This window comes from Triplophysa rosa, linkage group LG9, assembly GCF_024868665.1.
Source record: "Triplophysa rosa linkage group LG9, Trosa_1v2, whole genome shotgun sequence".
Taxonomy (NCBI): domain Eukaryota; kingdom Metazoa; phylum Chordata; class Actinopteri; order Cypriniformes; family Nemacheilidae; genus Triplophysa; species Triplophysa rosa.
Genome location: NC_079898.1, coordinates 7720790 through 7747786, shown reverse-complemented (window position 1 = coordinate 7747786; position 26997 = coordinate 7720790). Strand labels below are relative to the sequence as shown.

At 38.5% G+C, this 26997-nt stretch overlaps 1 protein-coding gene across 1 annotated transcript; it reads right to left on the bottom strand.

The window, feature by feature from the left end:
- Positions 1-1035: 1035 nt before the first annotated feature.
- Positions 1036-26107, bottom strand: pkdcca (protein kinase domain containing, cytoplasmic a). The gene is made up of 7 exons (XM_057342973.1): positions 24934-26107; positions 13366-13488; positions 8759-9033; positions 8591-8670; positions 7892-7999; positions 2146-2319; positions 1036-2069 (listed from the first exon to the last, which is right to left on the bottom strand). The coding sequence occupies exons 1-7, from the start codon at positions 25675-25677 to the stop codon at positions 1975-1977; spliced, it is 1599 nt and encodes a 532-aa protein (XP_057198956.1). The 5' UTR covers positions 25678-26107; the 3' UTR covers positions 1036-1974.
- Positions 26108-26997: the final 890 nt, after the last annotated feature.

The window sequence follows — 26997 nt, the reverse complement described above, 5'->3', positions numbered from 1 at the left end:
CCCAGAAACCCAAATGTTAAGAGGGAACTTTGCCTCTCCGTTTTCAAAGTTCAGCACACGCCACCAGTGTGAGGTGAGTTTTTAGCATGGGGTCTGTCTCTCATTAGTGAGGGTACAGCTGACCCACAACCCCCTCTCGCCCTTTCTTCCTCGCTGCCTTTTTTCATTCACAGCCTGAAGCCGTGCCTCAGGAAAACCCATAATTCCTCAGGCCAATAGAAGACAGATGCTGCTCTCTCTCTCTCTCTCTCTCACTCTCTCTCTCTCTTCTGACACATACACATTAACACGCACTTGAGCTTTGCCCCCTCCCCTACATACACCCTCCTGGACCGTCACTCTCTACAGATCTGTTCAAACCTGGGTTTTTCAAGTCTTTGGGGTCCCATTTTCCTCCTCCCGTCACTCAAAAGAAATTAACCCCCATGGAAATGGGATTTGGATGTTGGCATATGGAGAACATCTGCGCAGTCTCCGTGCCAGGAGGTGAGACCCCTGGTGCTATACCCGCAGGTTTTGGTGAGGTTTGCCGGTTACGTAAGAGTGGAGTTCTCGCACCATCTGACAGAAAAGGGTAATTGACTTAGCAGAAGACATGATGACTGATGTCTATTTGGTTTTGCTTTTCAGACTCTTACAGACTCTTACAGGACGTTGGGCAGGACGTTTTATTGTTACCCTACAATAAAAACAGTAGAACCCCCAAAACACAATTTTGGGGATTTAATGGGAATTGTATTGGTTTTAATAGGAATCTGGCATATGGAAACCAATAGAACAATAATAAATCTGATTGGAATAATGCCCAAAACACACTACAAAAAGGAACTTTATAATGGTTTAATGGAAAAAGCTAACGGTTCATAATGGTATTTTGATGGAAACCATTAGAATTTATGTGATTTCTCTTGTTTTTTTTTCAACAGGTAAGTTGGTGTCCACAAGCTCTAACATGCTGATTCATCATGATATGACCCCTTTAAAGATGCACGATCACACAGAAAAAACAAACGAGACAGTTTTAAGTCACATGACTTTATGTTTCCATATGAAAATATTACTCTCATTAGCACCAATGTCATATATACAACAAGACTCATAAGAAAACACATATTATCTTATTGCTTTCTCTGAAAGCAGAAAACTCCTTCACCTGTCATGTAGTAAATAGACATTTCCTTGGGAAACTTTCACGATGACAGCACAAGAGGACTGATCGACTAACCAACGTCTTCCATCATCTACAACTGAAGTACCACAATTTACCCTGTCATTACATTCTGTCATTAAACACATTACAAATCAAACATAACATGGGATGATGACAATTGTGTTTCTTTGATTGTACTTTAGCATATCTCAACAACAAAAAAACCTGAAACACAAAAATGAGTAATTTGAAAGAAGAGGCGTTTACATTCAATATACTAATAAATAACTTGTTTAAGCTGGTCTAAACTTTTGGACGCGCCGTTCGATGAAAGAACTGGTGTACACGAGCATTTAAATTACAAAAGAATATTTTTAAAAAATCAAAGCGAAGGCTTTTAAAAGCTCTGCAAATAGACCCTGTTTCACATAAAAGTGCTGAATAACAGACTAAAGAATAAAGGACGATTCTGTGTTGGCAGGAACATCAGGAAAACATGAATGAAAGATTGAGAGAATAAAAGTGACAGTGAGATATTGACAGGAGATCTCATTAAATACACACACGTGCACTTTTAAACCCTAACGTTATCTTGTGTCTTGCCACAACAAGCAAAATATACCACTCTGTGCATCTTTGCCAGACATACGAACACATTCACAGTCTCAGGGAAGGGACCGGACGTCCAATCCCAGGTTCAGAGAGGCAGTATTGCACTTTGCTTGGCTGTGACCTCTGCCTGAGTCTGTTTCCGAGAGAAAACCGAACTTCCTGAGAGGCTCCTCGGAGCATCTTCAGGAGATGTATGACCGCTGCTTTAGGTCTCAGCTCCCAGATGTTCCCAGCCGTACGTAAGTGAGTTTGCCTCGGGCTTCTGTCATGCTGGCCGCACCAGTTTTGAAGAGCACAAGCTGATGTCCTACAGAACGAACAGTCCGTGAGAGCATGAACTGGAAAAGCATTGTGAGCGAGACAAAAAACATTAAAAATATTACCTGTCCAAGTGCTCTGATTGGTCATGACAAAGGCTCGGCATTGGGCGTGGCTCTCGCACACATCAATGGCTTCATGGATGCTAAAGACTGACAGCATGCATCCATCATGCTGATAGGACGGCCAGCAGCGGTAGTTCTCCGCTGCTATTGAAGCATCCGAAATGCGTTTGTACTCTGTCGAAAGAGAGAAAGATGAATTAGATCCTGAAAAGATGTTTTGTGTCAAATATTACGCTTTGAATTAGCTTTCCTGTGGCTCAGTGGCTAGAGCACTAGCAACGCCAAGGTCATGGGTTCGATCCCAGGGGATTGCACATAGTCAGAAACAAATGTATAATACAATGCAATGGAAGTCGCTTTGGATAAAAGCATCTGCCAAATGCATGAATGTAAATGTCTGCCAAATGCATAAATGTTGAAGTATGATACTACATTTGTACAGAGGAATTACACACGACATGCAACAAAATAATATTGAATTATACACATTAATAATACATTTATGTACAGTATGTGCTATGTTGAAACTAAACACTAATTAAAATGATTTATTTTTCATTCATGTTCCTGGTATTTAATAGCCTGCTTTGTTTCAGATACACATTTCTTTTGTCATTGAGATCCACACACTGTGTCCAGTTAAAAGCATGTATAAATAGTGTTTGTCATGGGTTAACCGTGTGAAACCAGCTTCATTATTGTGGCTGGTCTGTAGTTTGATGGCTTTGTTAGTCTGAGCCTGACATGTGTCCTCTGATTCCTCTTTTATATTTTGCTTCCTTAAAAAGTTTGAAACGCCACTCAACGTGACCTCGACCACAATACATGCCCCTCTTACTGAGCAACTATAGCCAGAGAGAGGCCAACCAAATGAGAGAAGAAGATATAAAGACAGACACAGAGAGAGATGTGAGGAGTGATGACCAAAAGAAAAACAAAACTAACAATGCCCCTCCCACTTTCTTCATCAGACCACGCCCACTCATTATTGTAGAATGAGCATAGAATGAAAATTCTCTCTGTGCTGTCAGCTCTTCAACAATGCAGTACATCAACTAGAAATGCTGTTTTATACCTCGCAACATTGAAAACATTTATACAAAACATTCTTAAAATAATAATAATTATTATGTTTGAGGTATAATAATAATATTTTTATTATTTATGGCCCGGTTTCACAGACGAGGCTTAAGGCTAGTCCCAGACTAAAAAGAATGTGTGACCTGTCTTAACTGAATATAACTTGCCCAGAAATATCTTAAAATATATCAGTGCCATTGTTTTGTTTCGAGATGCGCACCAGTAATGTGTTCTTCTAAGGCATTTTTATAAAAGCGACATAAACATCTAAATTCAACTAAGGCATAGTCCTGGCTAAAGCTAAGCTGTGTCTGTGAAACCGGGCCTATATCTTATATAAAATTAGTCATTTAAAGCAGCAATCTGTAACATTAAACTTTAACAAAAATAAACAAACTTTAATAAAGTAAATAAAAAACTGTGTTTAAAACCGTCTCCTTACTTTACCCCAATTCACAAAAGTAAGTTTATAATGATTTATAATTTTAGCTGTTGAATACGACTTCCCAGGAAATGTCAGTTTGACATCATTTGACTACAACACACGTAAAAATAAGTACGTAAAGTAAACTGCAGTTTTATGTTTCAAACAGAGATGGCGATATAGATAAATAGTTACTGACTGCAGCATTAAAATGAGATTTCAGAATCGAATAACACTGCTCTGCTTTGACTGTCTAAATAAATAATTGTTGTTCACATCGTGTGCTTTCCACACAACACAAGGTTGTCATTGTGACAAAGTCGTAGCCAATAAGAAAATATTTGATATACAACAGGACAAACAAAATCTTAGTGGGCGGAGCTACACAACACGGCCCAATGTCCTGTTGTTTGTCACGGCTGATACAAAGGAGAAAAACATGAAAGAGATGGACTGTAAGTCGCACATATTGACAGTCCAATTTAAACATCACAGACACACAAACACAAGCTCAATGCTCTGAACACATCACGAGTAACTACTGAAAAGAGATCTGTAGAAACAGGCTTTGTAACGCTGCCAATATTCTCCTCACAGCGATGTGATGATGGCCCGTAATGGCTGGTTCTTTTATTAAGAGTGGTTTCTGTCGTAGAAAAAGCACAGATGTCTGTTTCTCATCTCTAGTCATGTATCAAATCATATTAACACAACATATTGTATATAATACTGAACATATGACATTATGATATTGAAAAGGGGCAGCTGTGCGATCTAAGATGAAAGAGAGGACAAATATAACTGTCTGTTTGAATTCATCAGTGGAAAACCTGTGATGAAACCAGAGGAGCAGACACAGACTGAAAGACAAAGTAAACGTACATGGTTTTACTCTCGACTATTAATAATGTGACACGAGTCCCCTGTCAATGCAACCAGTGTGAAAACATTGTTTCTTTGCGCTGCTGTTAAATGAAACTAAGCTCCTGCAGCTGTGTTAATTTTAGGCTAAAACCATCACACATTCCACACTTTGTATTTTTACCATGTAATGAAACTTTCCATATAGCATGTGACAGGAGCGCTTTGCTAGTCTGCTTGTGACAAAACCCAGCAAGTAAATATGTGACCCTGGACAACAAAACCAGTCTTATGGGTCAATTTTTCGAAATTGAGATTTTTACATAATCTGAAAGCTGAATAAATAAACTTTCTATAGATATATGAGTTGTTAGAATAGGACAATATCTGGCTGAGATATAACCGTTTAAAACTCTGAAATCTGAGAGCGCAAAAAAAACAAAATATTGAGAAAATCGCCTTTGAAGTTGTTAATCAGGGGCACTGTGGCAGACCATCCACTCACAAAAATAAAGTTTTTATATATTTAAGGTAGGAAATTTACAAAATATCTTCATGGAACATGATCTTTACTTAATATCCTAATGATTTTTGGCATAAAAGAAAAATCGATAATTTTGACCCACACAATGTATTTTTGTCTTTTACTAAAAATGTTTCTGTGCTACTTAAGACTGGTTTTGTGATCCAGGGTCACATATGTGTCATTTACTCATATAAGCTCAACTCATAGAAGATTTTGTTGGACAATTTGGACTGCAAAGAGAAAACGTTGACTGCTGGTCAACCACACATTCAAATACAAGTTTTCACAATCCCCATGAAGCTTGTGATGTTTGGAAACTCAATTGTGATGGATATGTCGTCATGCACCGCATGCCTTTGGTGGGCCTGGCAAAAATGCTGACAATGTGGTCATGTATCTGTACGCGTTCGCGAAAAACTATACCAGTATGTCCAGCTCCTAGACTTATTTTGTGGGGAGCTGTCAAAATGGCAGTGCGTGTTCTGGATAATGTGTTTTCTGGATTATAAGGGGGTTTGGATTTTAGGTTCTTCTGGTTTTGGGGGCTTTACCATCATTTTAGATAACATGTTTATAGGATGCTTTTATTTTCCAGAACCCATGTGGTGATGTATAGAGAATTTCATTCAGTAAACCAAAAAATAAATATATGCGGCACAAACTTAGGAGGGTCCGCAGGTTTTTTAACAGTCTCACACAGATCCTAATATGCATGACTGAGAAGATATTTAAAAAAATAAAGTTACATGATTCCATGACCATTAGTATACTTCTTTTAAACTAAAATTAAGAATGTATACTTTCAGTCTCCCTTTTATGTACTTCTCAGAAATATACTTAAGAGTATTCTTGAATTATACTGACAGAAAAGTATACTTTCAATCTTTTGACTGAGATATACTTCAAATATACTTACTTTAAATATACATTTAAATATATATTTCAAGTATAAAAATGAATACCTAAAATGAGCATAGTAAGTACTGTATGCTTAAAGGGCCAAACTAGAAGTTTAGTATACTTTAAAGTATACTTTCATGTACTAAAATGTGCTACAAGTATTGAACTAGTAAACTATTTGCATACCCATAAGTTCGCTTGTTGTATAGTAGCAGCGCAAAGCGAAAAACAAAGTTGTAAACTAGTCTACCTAAAGTTCACTAATGCTACACATAAAAGTATACTTCAAAGTAAACTAAAAAGTGTGTCAATTTACTCTCAAGTAGTATTGAAATAGTACACAAGTATATTACTGGTACATAAATAAAGTATACTTCATACATTCGAAACTTACTAAACTAAACTTAACAAACTTAACGAACTATACATATTTATTGTATGGGTAAACTATTAAAGTAACTTAGGGAAATGGCCAGGTAGTTTTCTTAATTTGTTTCTGCACCCTTGGTGTAACATAAACTTCAAGCCTCTTGATTGGTCAATACGTCTTCATTCACAGAACTGTGTCAATGGGCATGATGAAAGGAGAGCAGGTTTTTAAAGACCCGAGCTAACTGTGTGCTACAAATGTCAAACTACTCAACCATAAAAGTTGGAATCTCTGGTTTTCCTTCAGGAATATGGCTGGATGGCCTTTGGTGATGTAATTCAGTGTTTCTTTATGAAAGCGGGAGAGCTGTGAATGAAGGTCACTGGGCAGGCTGCCTCAGATGAAGTCTTCTCTGATGAGTTTACTGTCTGGTGGACTGCACGTGGCAGAAAACTGGGTTGAGCTAGAAGCTAGTAAATAAGAACAACTGTTAGACCCTTTATTGCCCTAATTAATGCTTTATGGAGCTCTCGCTTTCTGTAGGGATGCAGAAGCAATGAGACAGAGGTGAGGTAGCCAGAGGCATGCGGGGATTTTAATGCATGCTGAGCGTTTTCCATGGGGAAGCCCTGTTGGTATCCATGCCAACTCACAGAGGACCCTGTTTTACAAGAATCCCTGAAATGCCTGAAGTGCTCAGTCACATTTAGCTAAAAGCTAACTGAGCATAGTTTAAAAACACTGATATATAAAAAAGCATAGATTTTTTGACTATTAAGTGTACAGTGTTTTCTGGAAGGCAGTGAGTGTCGAAAGAGTTAAATGGCTTTGCAGAAGATGGCCCTCACTTGCTTAACACACCCATCATTCAACAAGTATCTGTATCTGTCTTAGACTGCCAATGGAGCATGGAGAAGCGAAGAATGGATAGTATAGAAAGAAATAGAGCAAAGGGACAAAGTAAAAATATAGGGGTGAAGTATAAAAGAGAGAGTGTGATGGTTCTCAGTGTAAAATGGTTGTTTTGTCAGTATGCCCGTCTGCTCACCAGTTATATAAACTCTAATCTTCAAAATCTCTTCTCTTTTGTCCTCACATGCGCGCACACACAAACTGTTTCTTTTTTTATGCTTACTGAACAACCTTTTAATTCTGTGGAGATTTGCGGGAACCCATTCAGTGTGAAATCTGTGCCTCTAGTTGTCTTCAAGTCTTGTTGAAATGATCACGTTTATGAGACATGAACATGTGAACGGCACCACGAATTCGCAATTACCAGCGGGAAACATTTTCTTTGAGGCGCACTTTCCAAATTCGTTGAAAGATTTGTGGACACAGCTTAAAATGTTATTTGTAAATCTTGACTGTACAATTTGTATTTTTGCGTACTGTTGAGGAAGAAGAGCGAAAAATAGCAGGAAAATGCTCATTTAGTTTATAAGACGACAGGCTACTTAAAAAAATGCATTTCCCATAATTCTCTGTGGTTGCTCTATTTTTTGACTAAAAACGCTCCTCTAAAAGCTTGTTTGACCTTAAACTATTGAATCTTAAACTATATATTGACCTAAGAAAGTTCACTCACCTGTTTTGTGTCTCTGTGTGTCATTTTTGAGGTAATGTCCATTCTTATACATATCCAACACTTTCTCGAGATGAACCAGAGTCCCGTCTGTGCCCCAAATCAGCTCTCCTGAAACACAAAAAAAATGGCATAAACAACATTAAAACATCATCAGTAAACAATCTGGCTAATAAGGGAATATTATGCCACCCAAAAATGCCTTTTGAATGATGCTGTAATGGGCGTTTCGTGACATGCGAAGGAGAGAAGATAGAATCAAGGCCGAGCCCACCCACGCTACCCGCGGCTTCACGGACTGTTGTGTCCAAAAAAAAACAATTCAAACGCTATCTGACGTACCATTGATGAACATGGAGATAAACGCCCGAACAAAGGAATTATAGGGAAGAGACTGAAGGAATGATGGGAGACAGAAAACGAGAAATGTTGGAATGTGAAGAGGAGTGTCTGTGGAGGGGAACAAAGCAAACTGTAAATGGGAGTGAAGAGGAGGGCAGTTTTCTGACTAATAAAGGGGTGGTCGCTGGTTTTACATGGTTTCTAGCTGGTCCAAACCAGTCAATTAAGACCATCAGCTCACGACCAGCTGCTACCTTGGGTCACCAAAAAAAACAGCTACCAAACCAATTCTAACCACCTATTCCCCTTTATTCAGTAGGAATCAATGCAAAACCAGTTCTTAAGTGAAATCGCACTCACCTGATGAGTTGACGATTTTGTCCAGAAGGGGCCGCAGTGCTGTGGGTGCGCTGTGAGGTAACAAGTATGTGAAGAAAAATCTAGAAAAACAGAAAAATCCATGTCAAAGCTGGTTTCATCAACACCACAAAATACACAAAGTCAGTTCAGATGTTCGTAATGGCTCACCTGTAAGCGTTGTAGAGGTTTCTCTTCTCATTCATTTCCTGACAGCGCCCCTTGTGGCAGGGAAGGGTGAAGTTGCGAGCAGGGAACTCCAGGAGGCAGTCGGAGGGGGACGAGGACGAACAAGGCGTCTCCTCAACACTGGCGTCGTCCAGGTCGGTCACTTTTAACACTCCCTCCACCAGCACGAACTGCCGAGGCCTGAAGTCCAGCAGCGTGACGGACCCGAGCGGGGAGCGAGATAGATAATGCAGCAGCCTCATCAGACTCAAACAGATCTGAAGACACAAATGAAGAGAAAGAGAAATCTAAAATGTCAATATTCAACTTTTCTGTGTGATCATATTATGACACATTGCGATGTGGAGCCCTGCCTCCCATTTCGGATCTTTCCTACATACGATCTCTGCTTTGATATTTTGTTCGGATCCTCTGGCATCTGACTTATACTTGGTCCTTTTTCAAGAGTATTATGTGTTGCCCCTAGTTACAACCTCCACTTCATGACCCATTGGACCACTTTCAATGTGCGTGCGTGTTTGTGGGCGTGTTCCTTAAGGATTATCCCTCTTATTGTTTATGATGATAAGAGTGCTGAGGCTGAAGTTCCTGCAGCTGGTGTAAGTGTGAGGGGACACCTCGCATTCAGGCAGCAGCTCCGTCTGCCGTCTCAGGGGCAGAGTTCAGAGGATTAGATGGGCGTAGGGAAAGGAGAGGAGCACGGAGACGTTGAAAGGAGTGAAGAGAACTAACAGGAGAGGAGGAGGGAGGCATGAAAGAGAAGCAAACATGGAGGAGATGAGGGGGTGGAGGATACACTGCCCATGCCTTTCACAACAGACAAAAGCTGATTTTAATACACTCCGGATTAGCAGCTACTGGGGAAGGTCAGCCCCCGCGCATTGTGTGACTGTGTGTGGGTTTGTGTCTTGCGACCGGTAGTTGTGTCTCATTTGTGGTTGGGATGGTTTCGGTTTATGTCTGATTCATGCCAAATACATTATGTTCATTCTTTAGTTGGTTCATGATTTCTTCTCATTAGAGTAAATTGTTTACGATTGAGTCCCTTTATAGGATTTAAAATGTTACATTTATATACTCATTTTAAAATAGTTTTAAAATATTATTGACATTTTATGCTAAACTCGATTATTAGATATCTGCTACTGTATATAAACTATTAAAAATGTATTAATTGTTGTATCATCAAAATATAGTAAACTGCACTGGTACACAAAGCGTGAGAATGTTTGTCTGCGGTCATGCATCATGTTATAGCAAGTAAGGAGGCACTAGCGTGTGTACGGGCGTGTTTTGGCTCCCGGGCCCGTGAAGACTAGAGCTGGTGTAGTGTGGAGGACATAAAAGTCTTCATCAGGCCGCAGAGGAAATGGATCTGGACCTAAATGAGCTGTTTGGAAGTCAGCGGATTCGACAACCTCCCTAGAGTCTATTAGTGCCTCATACGCAATTCAAATGTTGCTAAAGCATTACTGGCATGTTTCTGCTTTGTTCCACATGTAGACAAGAAAGAAAAGCCCAGCGGCACAAAGGGAGTATGAGTACAGAGGCCAGCCTTAAAAAGACAGCACATTTCAAAGTTGAGATTGATTGTTTTATAGGCGTAACTGTCTCAAATTTGTTTATAATCGAAACTTCAAAAAATGCACGAAATCCCTATTTACAAAGCCATAATGTTTTTTGCAATCTAATTAAAGTCAGATTTTTGGAAATGCATTAGCCTGAACTGTCAGACTGGATTTCATGACCCCACTCATTTTGACTCACTCTTATGAAAAGAACCACGTCATATTTACTATGTTGTGAAGAATGAGTGAACTACGCATGTATTAAAGGGGTCATATGACACGGCTAAAACGAATATTATCATTTGTTTTAGATGTAATGCAATGTGTGTACACGATTTAAGGTTCAAAAACGCTGTATTTTCCACATACCGTGCATGTTTGTATCTCCTCTTTGCCCCGCCTCTCTTTTTTACAAAGCTCATCACTCTGAAAAGCGAGGTGTGCTATGATTGGCCAGTTAACCAGTGCGTAGTGATTGGTGGAATACTGCAAGCGTGTGACAGAAATGTAACGCCTCTTACCATATTTGGAACATCAGGTTCCAGAGCAATTGTACTAACAGGTACGCCCACTTTACTTGCGTATACATTTGGGCGGTCTTAGTCAAATCATACCACGAACTGACGTAGATTTGTGGGGGTGTGGTTACACGAGGCGTTTCAGGCAGGTCTGGGTGAGCATTCGCTTTTAGATAGAATGAATCTTTTGTTCCGACACTTTCATTTTTGCAATATTACGTGTCTAACACATGCATGGGCAACTTATAACGCACCAAAGACACAGAAAAACACCAATTCGCTCCATAGGACCCCTTTAATTAGTATATAAATGCCTGCTTATGTTGTCTCATGGACATGGACAGAGAAAGAGTCTTTCCATTCTCTCTTCCCCCTCTGACAGACTCTTGTCTAGAAGTTTGTGTAAATGTTTTTTAGTTTTTGAGCATCATGGTCACATTTATGCCACTGCTATGGCAACTGATGTAATTTAACAAAAATATTCATTTTCATCACAAAAATAGTCAAGTGAAAAAAGCCAGGATTTGTCCAAAAGTGACAAATTTCATCAGAAAAGTGTCTGAAATGAATTAGGAGCAACACCTGGCAAAAGGAAAAATGTACACACCAACACGAAGCGTTTTGGAGCATTGACCAGGCTACTTCATGGAAAACCTCACAAAGTGGTTTGAATTATATAAAGACATTCATAAAATATCTAAAAATAGAAAATGAACATATGGCTATAAAACATGACAAAATCGACCTCAGAATCTGAACTCATTTACTAAAGTTATTTACTAAACTCGACTCGTAGTCATTAAAAAGATTTCATTGTTCTGGACCGCAAATTTACTGAAATAGCAGAAAATCTATATAGAAACAACAGTCTAACAAACTCTGGGAAGAATGAGCTGTGGAAATTAAAGCATGTACTGAACTAGAACTGCTAATGTTGAAAGTCTGTTGAAACTCAAGTACAGTTATGAATTGCTCTGTTGAAATACATACTGTTGTGTTGACGTGTAGATGAGTGTGGTGTGTTCCCTATTAAGCTCGGGATTATTTACACTAGCGCCTTCACTATTGTGCTGCGAGTGCGTTGGGCTGTGTCTGTGAATAAGTGTTTGGCTATGTAAGTGTGTGGTTAGGTCAGGAAATACACTTCTAGGGACGGTTTTGGGTTTCGTGTGTACGCGCATATGTCAGCTGGGGTGTGAGTCTGCAGTTACTGCAATTTTAATGTTTTATTCTATATACATCCATCTAAATGACTGTAGGTCCTAGTTTATACAACGGTTCGTTTCGCTCCTTTTATCTGATTGGATTATAATACGGTGACGTAATATAACAGCACTGACAAGTTTTACTGTTTATAGCACTTTGCTCATCTTTGCGTGCCGGGTGTTCCAGATCAGAAAATGTGAGCGATGTGGAGCATTGGGAGAATGGAAAATAGAAAACCTGAAGTGGTTGTTGTTGGAAAACTGAATGAAATGGATTTTTCATTCAGTCACACACTTTTGATTTATAAAACATTTAAAGGCAATGTTGCACTCACAACCGTGCTATTGAACTGAGTATCAGCACGGCTGTGATTCCCTGCATCGTGATATTTTACTGCTTGTGTAATATTGTTCAAACTCAACACTTTACACATTTGGCCATCTAAAGCCAGATTATCTCCAGCATATGTTTTGTAGATTCCTGTCAGCAGCTGTCTGTTATCACAGGAAGAGCTCCGCACAAGATGCTCTCCAACCCCAGGAAGTCATAGCAAATCATTATGGGAGGTTGTCACGGTCATAGTAATCAGCAGGGTCTATCAGGCACGATGCCGTGCTGCCTGACAGGAAGCTGGAAGGAAGCGGAGTGCAGGACATCACGCACAATGCAGACGTTCTGAGTGAGACGGTGTTAAATGTGACATTGTATGGACTGAGCATATCAGGCTATTTTTGTCAGTTTTTCATTGTTTGCCAAATTAACGAAAGGTATGGAGGTGAAAGTCTGGAGGAATGAGATTAGGGCATGTTGCAGATAGGATTCAAACCTCTGTCACCCACATTAGCACATGGACTCAACGTGTCTGGAGTATATGCATGAACCGCTGTAGCACAGCTTTTCAAATAAAACACAATTACAGGCTGAATGTCTATGCCAGGGCCATTAAAACTGTTTATATTGCATTCTGAAATGGCTGTAATTTGTAAAATGAATGTAATTTTATCCCCTATGTTTGTTTATTCAGTTTAATCGGCTTGATCTTCTGCATGATCTTTCAACGTGGTCTCAGACATTTGGACCTCACTGTACGTAACATTGCACCGATGTCAAGTCAGTTGAATAATAACCTTTGACTGTCATACAACAACAATGTTATAGCACAGTAATGTACAAAAACCACTGATTCAATTTGTTTTGTTCTACAAACTTTGATAAGACTAATTCAAGTCTTCTTGTTTCTGCCTCAAGCTCCAGACACACACAAGATGGAATGTGTGATATGACTTCAGTGACTCACTCTGAATCTTTCCTCCCAGGGCGTCTGCAGTAACTGAATCATCTCCAGAGGGCTGCCGAGCTCTGTGATGGCCGTCACCGTGTCCTTTATATCATTGCTGTCCTGGTAGCAGTAGCCGTACAGCTGCGGAGAAAAGCAGAGCGCAGACACGTCAAGATTATCCTTCAACACACTGGGTTTAGCAGATAACAGCATTGTGTTGAATTCTGTCTCTGTTTTTACCCAGACGGGAAAAGTTCAGGTCTTGGCTAAAGAAGAAGTCAAGCTAGGTTAAGCATTTTTGTAATACTAGCATGTGAATGGAAAATATAAGGGCGAGAAATGTAATGCTAGTGAATTTAACAGGTTACGTAAATCACAGAAAATAGCGTACCGGGCGCTTTGGGGGTCAAGAGGCCAGCGGACATACTAAGCGGGGTTGTCTGAGGTATACATGCTATGGCCATTATGCTATCTGGCTGTTTTCCTCTGCTTTGCAGCGACAGGCACTTAGCAGTGCCGAATTTGGCTCTTTGCTTACAGCAACATTTTTCTAAGCTAATTCAAGCCAAAAAAACTAGTTGAAATTAAACAGCATGAAATTTCATCTAAAAAGAAAACAACCTATGGCTGTGTGACTGGCTGCACTGCTGCAGTCATCCCTAGCATCAAATGGAAAAAGCCAACAGCTCATGTCAGTAGATCGGCTGGAGAAAGCGGTCTGTTATATTACTGCACAGATGAACAGACTTTCTCTTTAATTCTAAGTTACCTATTTCTTTCTACAGCATGGAGCGCATTCAGTTCCATGCGACAACTGATGTACGGAGGGAGTTAAAGAAGTATTTCAGCAACATTGCATGCACCTTTTTTGCACTACAAAATCTATTAATGTATTAATTCTAATAAAATCTGTATTTAAAATCTATATTTTAAGTATAAAAATACATTGACCTTAACCTTTATATATATTTACCTTTTGTGTACATACACTGTAAAAAAATAATTTTACAGAATTTTACTGTTATTTACAGATTTTTCACGTATAATGTCCCAAAACTGTGATTTTACAAATTTTTACTGTTTTATTAACAGACTTTTCAAGTATGTTTGAAATACGGTAAAAACTTTCAAATTACAGGAAAAGACTGCAAATTTACAAGAAAACATGTCATTTTACAGAAACAATATTTTATATGTATATTTATTGCGGCATTTTTTTTTTTACAGTCTATTTCTTAAATACGGTCAAAAACGTCAAATCACACAAAATAACCGGAAAAATTAACAAGAAAAGCAGAGAAAACCATGTCATTTTACAAGATTTTATTATTATTTTTTTTCAACACTGTATATGTGTAGATACACGTTTTGAATTTGTATTTGAATTTAAAGTATCTTCATTTATTTACTCTCTTAATGTAACAAATATTTTGATTTATAAAATAATAAATGTATTATTTATAAATAATTGAAATAAATCTCAGTACATGTGGGGCATTTCATCAATATAGAAAGCGATACTGTTCTAGGCCAAAACCTGCAAAAAACTGGCAAGATATCCACATCACTACATTCTTAAAGTAACTGTTAGTTATCTATTGCTGGTTCTTTAACCATTCGATCTTGACAACAGATTAAACTGAAGATTGGCATAAGCTGCTGTACACTCTCATTCACAATGCTTTCTGTCCTGTAGTTCACAATGCAATAAATCCGAAATGTGATGCCCGATAGGTCCCAAGATACGATCTCATTTCGCTATCTCAATCAATGTCAAATTTAGGGCAAGAAACTCTTGATCTTGATAGCTCTCCCTGCGGGAGAAGCTTGAACAGGTTTTGCCTTAGAAATGAAGCAGGACCAGGAACAATCTAATTTGAGATCTGTGTGTTTAAGCGTGCAGACAGACTTGTAGTGCAAAACGTTTCCCAGGGGCTGGCGAGAGAGTAAAGGCCCTATCAGAGATACATACTCTAATGAAGGCTATCAGCAGAATTCATCTAAAATGTGAATGTGTGTGTATTCGTGCGATGTTTGTTTGTGCTCATGTGATGAGTGTGTGTGTGCTGTAGACTCTACGGCTGCTTGCTGGGAAGGAGACAGACTCACACATGGAGGAACGCTGTTTTCTGTCTAGCCACATGGTGCCGTATTGACGCACAGGCTCAAAGGTCAACTCTCCTGTCCAGTCAATTTACTATGAGTGCTTTGTATCTATCCAGAGCAGCATGGAATACCTAATCTCACAAAATGCACCAAAACTATTTTTCTTTTACTTCTATTTTACTTTATCTAAAGTAATAATAAAGATAAATGAAATGAAATGAATAACCTAATGCACTTTTTGCACAAAAAAACTAACAAAAGTTTTACAAGGTCAGGGAAAATCTAGAAACACCAGTAAATTATTTATAAAACTAATTTTATAGACTGAATGCATTTTTTCTATTTATGCTAGGCTCTATCAATTTTAATTGTAATAAAAGTGCTTAAAATGAAGAGTTTGGTTCCAAAATGAGAATTCTCCATTTTTTTTTCAAAAATCATGTTTTTTATTGTGCATTCCAAATAATATCAATAAACTGCAGTTGTTTTGTTTTGATTTGTTTTGATTTAAGCCATAATCATTTAAAAAATACACCTAACTAAGACAATAAAACACTACAAAAACATGATAACATAATAAACAAACATGATTTTTGAAAATGTTTAAAAACCGAGTTCTCATTTTGGAACCAAACTCTTCAAATATTCTTCACAGCGATGCCATAGAAGAACCATTTTTGGTTCCACAAAGAACGATTCAGTCAAAGGTGCTTTAAAGAACCATCTCTATCTTACCTTTTTATCATCTGAAGAACCTTTTTTCACCACAAAGAACCTTTTGTGAAACAGAAAGGTTCTTTATGGAACCAAAAAGGATCTTCTATGGCATCGAAGCACCTTTTTTTAAGTGTAATTCACTGTTCAGTCTTTGGAAATCTTATTTGTGGTTTTGCTCAGGATATTTACTCTTATTTTACTCAGTGCCGATCCTAGACGTCTGGGGGCCCAAAGCAAACCTTTGTGGGGGCCCTTGTCATAGTTAAATTTAGATAAACATAAAATATAATAAAAATAAAAAAATAATAAATCAATTAAAAACTGAAAGACAAAAAAGTAAAGTGACAGTTAGAACAATTAAGTATAAAATTTAATTCACATTCTGATTCACATGTAAATAATTCTTTACCTAAAGTAACACCTGGCTCTGGAACCATCTAAAAACTTTAACACGCAAATGCGGTGTGTTTTTACTAACCAAATGAGTGATTAACAAAAATAAAACATGATAAATAGTTAACTCAAGAAAGCTAAGCATACGAAAACACATTAATAATTCTCTAAATGGGATGACACAAAAATGACATATTATCATGGGCAAACGAAATACAGTGGATTGCAGTGGTGTGCATTATAGCTGAGACTCACATGAACACTGTTGTAAGTCATTCCCTGTAAATGCTATTGAGCTTTAAATAATGGTATATTTTTTGTGTATGAACCCATACAGTAGTGAAATACACAGCAATATTTACATATTATTTGACAGTTTATTGTAATAAATATCAAAAATCTAAAAGGTGTGCATTATAGCTGACACCCACATGAACACAGTACAGCTGGTTTTGTGTAAGTCATTCCCTTTAAATGCTATTGAAGTTAGAAACTTGTATATTAATGTGTAGCCTATGTGATTTTGGAGACGGTCCCTAAATTCAGACTATCCAACGTCCAACGTCAAACCAACTTTTTGCCAGTGGATAAATACTGAATTTGTAAATCTGTACATGCATAATTTGGCAAAACTAACTAAGACTTTGAAAATAGTAGAAAACCACACGCCTTCTTGTTCGTTTGCCTTGCGTTGTTGGCGCATTTTTTGACGAATAGCTCCGTTTTAAAGCCATGGCCATATGTAAAGACAAACATCACATCACGTGCATGTCATCACCTGCCGCGCACTACATGTTGTCCGAGACCGAGTAAAGTAATTAAATAAATTAAGTATTAAAAAGGAAGTTTCCAAATGATTCCTGTAAATTTGAATCCGCAAAATAGCGTCTTGTTTACATTATAGTGTTTTTGATTCGGTACTCAAGGGGGTCCCCTGGTGGTGGAGGGGCCCTACGCAACCTGTGTAGTCTGCGTATAGGATAGGCTCTGATTTTACTACACACACACAGAGACAATTTGTTTGCCACAACGCTGACTGAAACTTAGAGGTCCTGAGATCCAATATAAAAGAGCTTTATTTGTTTTCATGTTTAGATTTGCATAGAGCTTGAAATTAAAAGCTGGATTGAAGTAAACTGATATTTGTTTGTTTTGCAGATTGAATTTGGGTCTTTCAAGAGAATCTCTTGGAAGCTTTTACTCAGCTTTCAGGAAAGAGTGAGTGAGCAGAAACATTAAGGGAGGGCTGATGGAGAAAGGTCAACAGACTGTGTCCTCCTAGTCTGATCTGAACCTGGAAACATCCTGAAAAAACGAACTAGCACATTCAATCTATTTCTCCACTTAAAAATATTAGGCTATTATCATGTGGACCATGGAAGTATCTTGGAGTATATATACATATATACTGTATAGACGGTTTCATCTTAACCAGTGTTGGGTGTAACTAGTTACTAAGTAATTAGTTACTGTAATTTAGTCGCTTTTCCTTTGAAAAAGTAAAGTAAGGGATTACTCTTATTTTTTCTGTAATTTCATTACAGTTACTTCTGATGTAATTAAACTAAATACTGTGTGTAATATATGTGTGTGCAATAGTAGAATTGACATCAAAATTCAAAGGCTAACTTTAAAATCTGTGCTTTCATGTATAATTATAGTACATTTTAAAATACTATGGTATTACCATCTGAAACAATCATAGTGTGGTTTTTAGTGGCGGTTTAATGGTCAGCTCAGATTCAGAAGTGATAGTTGGTCCCTTAAACTAACAGGCCACAATGATCTGACAATAAATAAAGGGTGTTTTATACAATGGTTAAACCTCCCTAACTATAGTAAAACCACTGTAACGCACGGACTGCATTAATATTAACAAAAATATATATTTCAGACTGGTTATGGTTTTGTGCATTACTATGGCATGAGCCATTTATCTGCATTTTACAGTTGCTTTTAAAGGGTTAGTTTACCCAAAAATGATTATTTTGGGATGAAAATGTGGAGTTTTTTAATGACGCTTTTGCATCCTTTTGAAGCTTAAGAAGAGGCAGTCACAATCCATTCCCACTATAAACGGAAAACCCAAAACACCACTTTTTTAAAAAATCTGAGAACAGAGAAAGCCATCAAGGTTTTTGGGTAAACTAACCCTTTGACACAGCTTAGCCAATCAGAAATCAGAGTTGAATCTGTATCTAATATTACCTTTAAAAAATTGACATTTTTAATCAAATAAAAATAGCGATTTGTTTTTAAAATGAAATTAAAAGCTATTCGTTTGTTAATACAAAATACTCTTACAATCATAAAAAAATTCTTACAATCGAAATTCTTACAATCATATCACTGTTTAAAGAGGTGCCAGAAGTGAAACTGTATCATCTCGGTCAGATCCACTTTGTCAAAAATTCACCTAAGTAGTGCCACGTGTGTTGATATAGCAATACTCACAAAAACATTTGTGTTAGGTGTCATTAATGTGCAAACACTAACGCACCTCCGCTCGCAACCATAGCACGATCATTTAATGAGGGCACCCTGGCAAGGCATCAAAACGGCCATGGAGACGACCGTGTTTGCCCAGAGATGAAATAGTGTTGGGCAGTAGAAGCCAGAACGTACAGCCACTGAGGAAAAGATTGTCCAGGAGAACAAGAGGCGCTCAGTAACACAGCTCACACAGGCCGCCTGCTGAGTTAAAGCTGGAATCATACTCAAACGTAAACGGTTAAATGAATCACTTATACCACCTTGTTTTAATCAAGTTTCTGTCTGAAAGCCACTGGAAAAAAAACTTCCTGGGAGTTATTTTCTCTAGTATTTCAAATTGATCAGCGAACATAACGGTCCAAACACAGAAACGAGAAATTGTTCAATCTTACAGCTCAACACCACGTCTTTCCACATTCGTTGACTGTTGTGCTACACATGATTCAGAAGTTGTTAAAACTCTAGAGTTGGTGATCTTTCAAGGCTACAGTAACTAAAACCTCAAATCTACATTCCAACATATGAACACAATGACAGAATCCCAATGAAATTTCTTCACCTTGAACTGTTTAGCGTGCGGTATTTTCTGAATCGCGAATCTTGGGATGTGAACTCACATGGATCTTTTTAGAAGAGCCGCTTCACAATGGTGATTTCCTCATGAATCTGCCTACTAAAACAAACAAAGAGAAGACAAATGCAGAATCGAGAAGAACAGAAAGTTCGGCTAATTTCCTCCCACAATCCTCCTGTTCTCAATCCTTCCTCAGGACGATCATTAACACACTCCCAATCTATTGTATTGTCAGCGACTCTCAACCGGCACTCCTGCGGGTTCAATTCTTCAAGTACACAATGGAATAAATGCATCCAACCAATCACATTAGCTTTTCTCAAAAGACAAAAAAGCCAGCATGTTGGAGATGCGGTCTGGTGGTTTGTGCACAAGCTCTGACTATTATTTAAGTTTGAAAAACTTGTTTAAAGAAATGGTTTAAAGTTCACTCTGTCGTTATTTCCTCACTCTGATGTTGTTTCAAAGTCACAATTTTCAAACAGATTTTTTTGAAAAAAAAACGCCAGTTCATTGCGACTATGGCTGTCAAGTTGTATAAAAACACATTAAAGTGCCATTATAAATGCGGTTCCTCATTGCCTACATTCTGTGTCTTCTTCATTTGTTAGCTTTATGTGAGAAACAGTGTAGAATAACTCGCTGTTTATTGAAATTTCCATTTGCACCATAACTTCATTTGCATTGAAGTTTAAAAATGGAACCCCAATGCATAATACCAGATTGGATATTGTTGATCCCAAATGTTTTGTTGTGTTTTGTAACCGAAAACAGCAAAACATTTTAGATGTGGAGACTGAGATCTGAGGGAAATCTTTACTAAATTCCTGTTACTCTCACAAAGTTAGTATATAATTCAATGTGATAGTTCACCCAAAAATTTTAATTCCGTCATCATTTCAAACCTTTATGACTTTCTTTCTTCTGCAGAACACAAAAGAAGTTCTGTCATGACAACTTTCTGAGGGTTTAGCATGGTAGTGATTTGATCTGCTACGCTGCGGCGGAGCAAGTACGAAGACTTGCTACTGCCAATACAGCCAAAACATGCTGCTGTGTGCATGTAAGGAATGCTGCTGCTGCACATTTATTCACGTATATGAATAACCCACGTATAGCGTACATGATCACCTTGTAGCAGATCTATCCCTGTGGAGCTGGGGAAGGAGGAGGGTTTCTGAAGCGCGCTGCACTGCTACGACAATCGCTAGCCAAGATTTAAACGTTGAGCAGCAAGCTCATTGGCTGCTGATGCAGAAGGAACCAATCAGCTGCGCAGTGTGGTAAAGTTATGTCAGATTGGGTTAGACTATAGGACTGCGCCATCTAGAGTTTCATGCCAGAACTTTCTCCATCATAGATTTTGAGAAATGTTGTTAACGTGCACCCATTGACTTGCATTGGTTTTGTGTCCACACAATAGAAGTGAATGGGAGAAAGTGCTGTTCGGTGACCAACATTTATAACAAAATATCTCCTTTTGTATTCTGCAGAAGAAATGACAGTCGATGACAGAATTTTCATTTTTGGGTGTACTATTACTTTAAATTTGAGTAAATAATGACAGCATTTTCACACTGTGTACTGAAGATATAGGCTACAATGATTATTGTGACTGGGCTGGACAACAATATATAGCATAGCTTTCAATATTCACAACTGCGTCAAGAAACGTATATGAATGTGAAAACACAGAGAGGAATGTGCGTCATGATATTAAAAGAGTTATTAAAAGTGCGATAAATCCGTGAAAAAGAACATCTGACAGATGCCATGTAAAAACATGTCAAAAACATTTCTAAATGATGTCCAAATGCCTTTCTTGGTAAGTTTTTGTGTAAACACAGTTCAGTTATGTTTTGAGAGAACTTAAACCGTTAGGAGACAAATCGTATATGTGTCAAAATATTGGATGTGTGCGTTTAGGTCTTAAGCTGTGTATTAAGTAAACACAGCCTAATAGCCTGCGACTGTCTAGAAGTGTAAACATTGTAAACATTCATAAATCAACAAAAGAAAATCTGAAATCACTCGCTGCTCCTGAATGAATACTGAAACGTGAGATTGTGACAAAAATATTTCCAGCAGAATAACTACAATAAATAATGTATAGGTTAGTCAAAATGTAATTATATAGTTTGCACCATTTCGTCCACCCCAGCTGATGAATGGAGTCCAGTACCGGACTGGGGCAAATCTGTGGTGTTCTTTCCTTTACCCAATGTCTATAAAGGTTGAAGTATTAACCCGTGTTTAATTACGTCTGGCACTAAAACTCACAAATCTGCACTCTCTGTCTGTTAGAAATGACCCTGGGGGGCCTTGTGTCCACGACACCCTGCTTTCACATTCACATGTTACATGCTCACATTAGCAGGTTACTGATTACCCCTCAGTGTGTGTGTGTGTGTGTGTGTGTGTGTGTGTGTGTGTATTTTGGGACTTCACTAAGGATCTAAGAAGTTAACAGAATGACATGCTAATGTAAACATAATCCCAGTGCAAGACCACCCTAATCAGGCCCCCGAGCTGTGTTGCAGATTCCCTAACACATCATCTCACATGCCTTTCCATATACAAACACTGCGGAAGCGAAGAACTTAAAGGACTAGTTCACCCCAAAATATTTTTGTTCATCATTCACTCACCCTCAAGCTTACACCAATGATTATGTTTCATATATAATAAATAAATACGCGGTACGTTAACAAAATTGTCATTTTTGGGCACACCGCTCCTCTTATCGCACAGTGTGTATTAAAGAGACATGCACACTATTTAACAAGCTATGGCACCTCATCTCGCAAACCAAATTTCATAATGCTGACACGACAAAAGCCCTACTGTAGATCAACTGTAGTTGTACAAGTATGAATTCACTCTCACACGGATCAGGCACCACCACTACCAATCAAGGCTGTTTATATAACAGGTGTTGCCCTCGGTTGTAAGAGGAAGATGGGGATCTGCTTGACAGACATGTTAGTTAAAGACCTCGGGATTTGGAAAGCCGAGTAGAGACGTTACATGGATTTGACCTCCCTCTCTGGGGCAAACGGTAGGCAGATCTGCATAGATCCTTTCTGCGTGCACTCTCTGTGAACCCAGCCTGGTGCTAATCAGCCCGCCCTATCGTATCTTCTCACCCCTGACCTCGCAACTTATAAAATAAGAGGCGTGTATTTTCGTCTGATGCGGCGGCTGCCAAAGCAAATGAAAAACAACACCTCTGGGGCCGATTGGTCAGGTGCGAGGATGGAGGTATAATCAAAGGAATATATGCCCGGCGACACGGTCTGTTTATTAATACGTGCACGTGAGAAATATCTGTACCTTTTTAGTGTTGATTTATAGAGAGAGATATTTTTTCACCCATTTTTGATGATTTATTTACGTTTCAAGTCCTAGGGCCTATCACACCCTGCGGGTTGAAGGGTTTACAAGTGAGACCAGTGAGAGAAAGCAAGACGTGGCACTATGTCTCTAAGACTGCACTGAGAATGAGGTATAAACTGGCCATGTTCAAGTCAGATTTTGAGCCTCATAGTTTTCAGATCTTTCAAAAGTAACACAGAAAGATGTTTAGTGAATAAGACTGAAGTCCAAAAAGAATGTCGGCGCTCAAAATGAAGAAGCCATTCAGTTTTCAGGTGCGTAGAACAAAAATGATTGTCTCCACAAAGTGTAGTCTGCACACTTTAGACAAAAAAGACCAAAGGTCTATCAACAACAAAAAAATATGCAAGTGTACAAAAGTGATAAAAAGTGCAAACGAAACCAGACCTACGAGCAGACGTTTCAGCCCATGCTTTTTTCAATGCATTTGTGCACTTTACAACATACAGCTAAATAATTTATTTGTAATGAACGCTTACATTAGAAAATATATCTATTTACTATTATTGTTTTCTAAAACAATTAATGCACTCTTTAAAGTATGTTTAATTTTTTCCTAAAAAGACGTTTACTTTCTGAAAAAAATGTGTATAACGAAGTAAACATATACATGTTATAGAAAATAGGTTTTGTCATGCATACACAAAACTATACATATATCGAGGTCAAATGACAACCAATGCTCATTTTTTTCTAAGAAAAATGTCATATGCATTGGCAATATAATTGTATTATTGAAAAAATTGACGTCATTTTATAGCAAGTGCTGGCACACCTTTATAGCATTAGGGCTTTAGCAATAAAATATAGTTATAATGTTCTTGTCCCATAAACCTTGTCTTTTGTGTAAGCTCATTAACTGGGGTCCTGCACCCTTGGTTCCCTGCTGTGAGCACAGAGAATTAAATCAGGCCAGAGACCCCAATCTACAGCTTCTGATAATCCATTTAACAAAAGACCTCAAAAAAGTCTGTAGCTCCAAAATATAAATCCAGGTGTTATGTGTACAATTGCAAGTCAAAATGATTAACTATTAATTTTGATAAATGATCTAGTGTTAATTAAATGAATAACAAAATAATCTTGCGTAGTTGGTTGAATAATCACTTCTGAATTATATTTACCTGAATTCATTTCTAGCAGTTTGCAGTGTTTGGACTGCCGAAAGATACACGAGGAGAATTGAGAGACGTGTTCCCTGTTGTTTACAAGAGCTGATTACGACTTCGCCAAAAATGTCTTATAAATGACGAGCCAAAACAGAGCCAGGGCCTCAAGGTGAGGACAAGCGCTTTTGATCGCAAACTCATGAGCAATAATAGCCATCCCATCTACTCAGACAATGCGCCAATTTCCTTCTCGACGCACTTGTGGATTGAATGATACGCTAATTACTAAAACAAACCTTTTAAAGTAAACACTTTTGGCTTTGTGTTGATTTTGATACTGCACGAGTAAACCTTGACACCATGAGGTCTCACCCAGTCATTAAAGCAAGCGGCGATGCGATTAGTTTTACATTAGAAAATTCTGATAGGCATCAGTTCACTTTGCTTTTCATTTTCTTGGGATTTGTTTTTACTTTTTCACAAAGCTTATAGCGATAAGTCGTTTTTAATGAGCCCATAGCTATATTACATTGCAGTGCCCGTGTTACCCATATTAGGCTACATATCAATATAATTATTAACTAAACAAATATAATTTTATAGCCCATTTAAAGTAGCTGGAGAAAATAATTCCAAGTAGTTTGGATGTTGTCTATTATACTTAATAGTTACTAGTACTTAACACGTTGTCTTAAGTGCTTTTCTCAATGTTAGACTATTTTTTTAATAATAAAAAAACATTCAATGCTTTGCGTAAAACAATTTCCGACAAAAAATATATGTATAGTCAAACATTACCTTTAGAATATTTGGATGCTGTAGTCTCTCCATCAATGTCATTTCTTTAACGATTTTAAAGGAAGCGAGTTTGTAACAGTCTTTAGACGATCCGTATTTCTTCACACAATTCTCCATGTCGTGACCTCCGAAATCCACCGATTTTAACGCAACTGAGAAGCTGCTGTTCAAAGCCGCTTTATACACCGCTTTTGTGTACCCGGATCCCAGATAATGAACATTAGTCACATTATCAATACTGCTGCAGCCGAGCATCGGGTCATGCGGAGACTCCCGGTGCGACTTTGTTGCTATAGACACACCTGGAGTAGACTGAGACCGACCGCCCGCGTTTTCATAATTATCGCTTTTCCCAATTTCTTTGTATGATTCCCAGTTGTTATCCTGCTCCAGGTCCATGAGTCGCCTGCGCTCCAGAGGTCGAGCGGCGTCTCCGTTGGCGACCCAGTGCGCGCGTCTCCGGCGATAGCGCAGCACCTCGTCCAATCTCTCGCGTATCTGCATCTGGAGATCTGGGAGTCGTCCGGCGGCGGCCGTGGGTTCGAGCTTTGTTTCAGCGGGTGTCGAGGCATCGCCTTGAAGCCGGGTAGACGCGTCTCCTCCGGGCTGCTGTTTTTCGTAGTAGTAGCGATGTGCCCGTTCGCCGTGGTGCTCGAATCCCGGGATAAACAATAAATTCATCAACGTGCCCATGAAGAATGAAAAACAGAAGCCCGCCGCGACCACCATTTTCCTCCGCTTCATTTTGTTGCTTATTATTAATAGTAGAAAATAGATGTGTCTCCCCTTCCAGCCTCCGCCTACCCGCCTGGCAGCTGCAGGCAGTCTGGCCGTGCGGTGGTGTTGTATCGTGCAGGGTAAAGTTTTCGGGATAACGAGGGAAGTCTGTGATGCTGAATGTGCAACGCCGTATGTTCACGTCTTCATCTTGCAGTTATGATTAATGCCGTCTCGCAGATTTAAGATCCACCCCATACAAGGCTGATCATGGTGACACTTGCCTCCTCGTGCGTTGCGTGTGAGCCCAGTTAACCGGGGTCTCCGTGGGCACACCCGCACAGTGCCTCAACGAAGCTGACGTCACTTTGATTGACAGTTCACTCGGCCCCGCTGCTTTGAAAAGACTGTAGTTGCGACTTAAGCTCTTGCTGATTTGAATTGGGAAGGAACGCAAGTTGGTAAACTACATTACCCTAAATTCATAGCGCCAAAACCGTCGTCTGCATTTGTCGGGCGGTTATATGTGTTCCTTGAGATAAATGGTTTATTTTTCTGCTCCTTAATGATCACATGTTGTTGTTATTATGTATAATGTCATAAAAATCCATATCCAAACGTAGGTAACCGTGTGGCCTAATTTATTTATTTATATTATATATTTGATTATAAAAGACGTAAAAGGAAGATTTTGTTAGTTTAGTTCAGGTCTTTTAGCTTTCAATTTTTAGATTAATACAGCAATATTAATAGATATGAAAATATGAATGCAGTTTATATAGGTGACGGTTTGTGCGACATTACCTGCTAACTTATGAGTGGTTTAAAAACATCGGTTAGATTGCAAAGCTTGGCCAGTTTCATGGTGATCACTTTGTATAATACGTTTAAAATTAAGGTCTATACAACCACCAAAACCACATGACTGTATTCGTAATGTTTTCAGCAAGCATTTAATTCTCTTAGCCTATAGCTCAGTGCTAAATTGATAGTCTTTTTGGACTAAAGTCCCACTGCCTTTAGGAAAGAAAAATGTGTGTAATTAAGTCTCTAGGGTCGCAAAGGAAAAGTTTAAATGAAAAACAGACACGGGCAACGGGGTTGAGAAATAATAGAAACGCCACTTGGTTACGCAAGCTTGGTTAAATTCGTGCGAGATAAGGGCTGGGTTTTACTTAGGCTGCTACTAAAACCAATGATTTATCCAATCAGTGTTTGTAAATAAACTGCTAGAGCAACCCACAGCATCGTTTACTTTAAGTTGACCACAAAGTAATAAACTACAACGGTTTTGAATAAGGTCGGGTTTATAATGCATTAGAATGACAGTTATTATGCAGTCGTACA

What these genes read in the sequence shown, in the direction of transcription:
- pkdcca (XM_057342973.1), bottom strand. Translation starts at nt 25,677, where the DNA reads ATGAAGCGGAGGAAAATGGTGGTCGCGGCGGGCTTCTGTTTTTCATTC. An exon ending in AGCATCCAAATATTCTAAAG is followed by an intron (nt 13,489 to 24,933) that starts GTAATGTTTGAC and finishes TTTTCTCCGCAG; the next exon opens with CTGTACGGCTACTGCTACCA. An exon ending in CAATCAGAGCACTTGGACAG is followed by an intron (nt 2,070 to 2,145) that starts GTAATATTTTTA and finishes TTCGTTCTGTAG; the next exon opens with GACATCAGCTTGTGCTCTTC.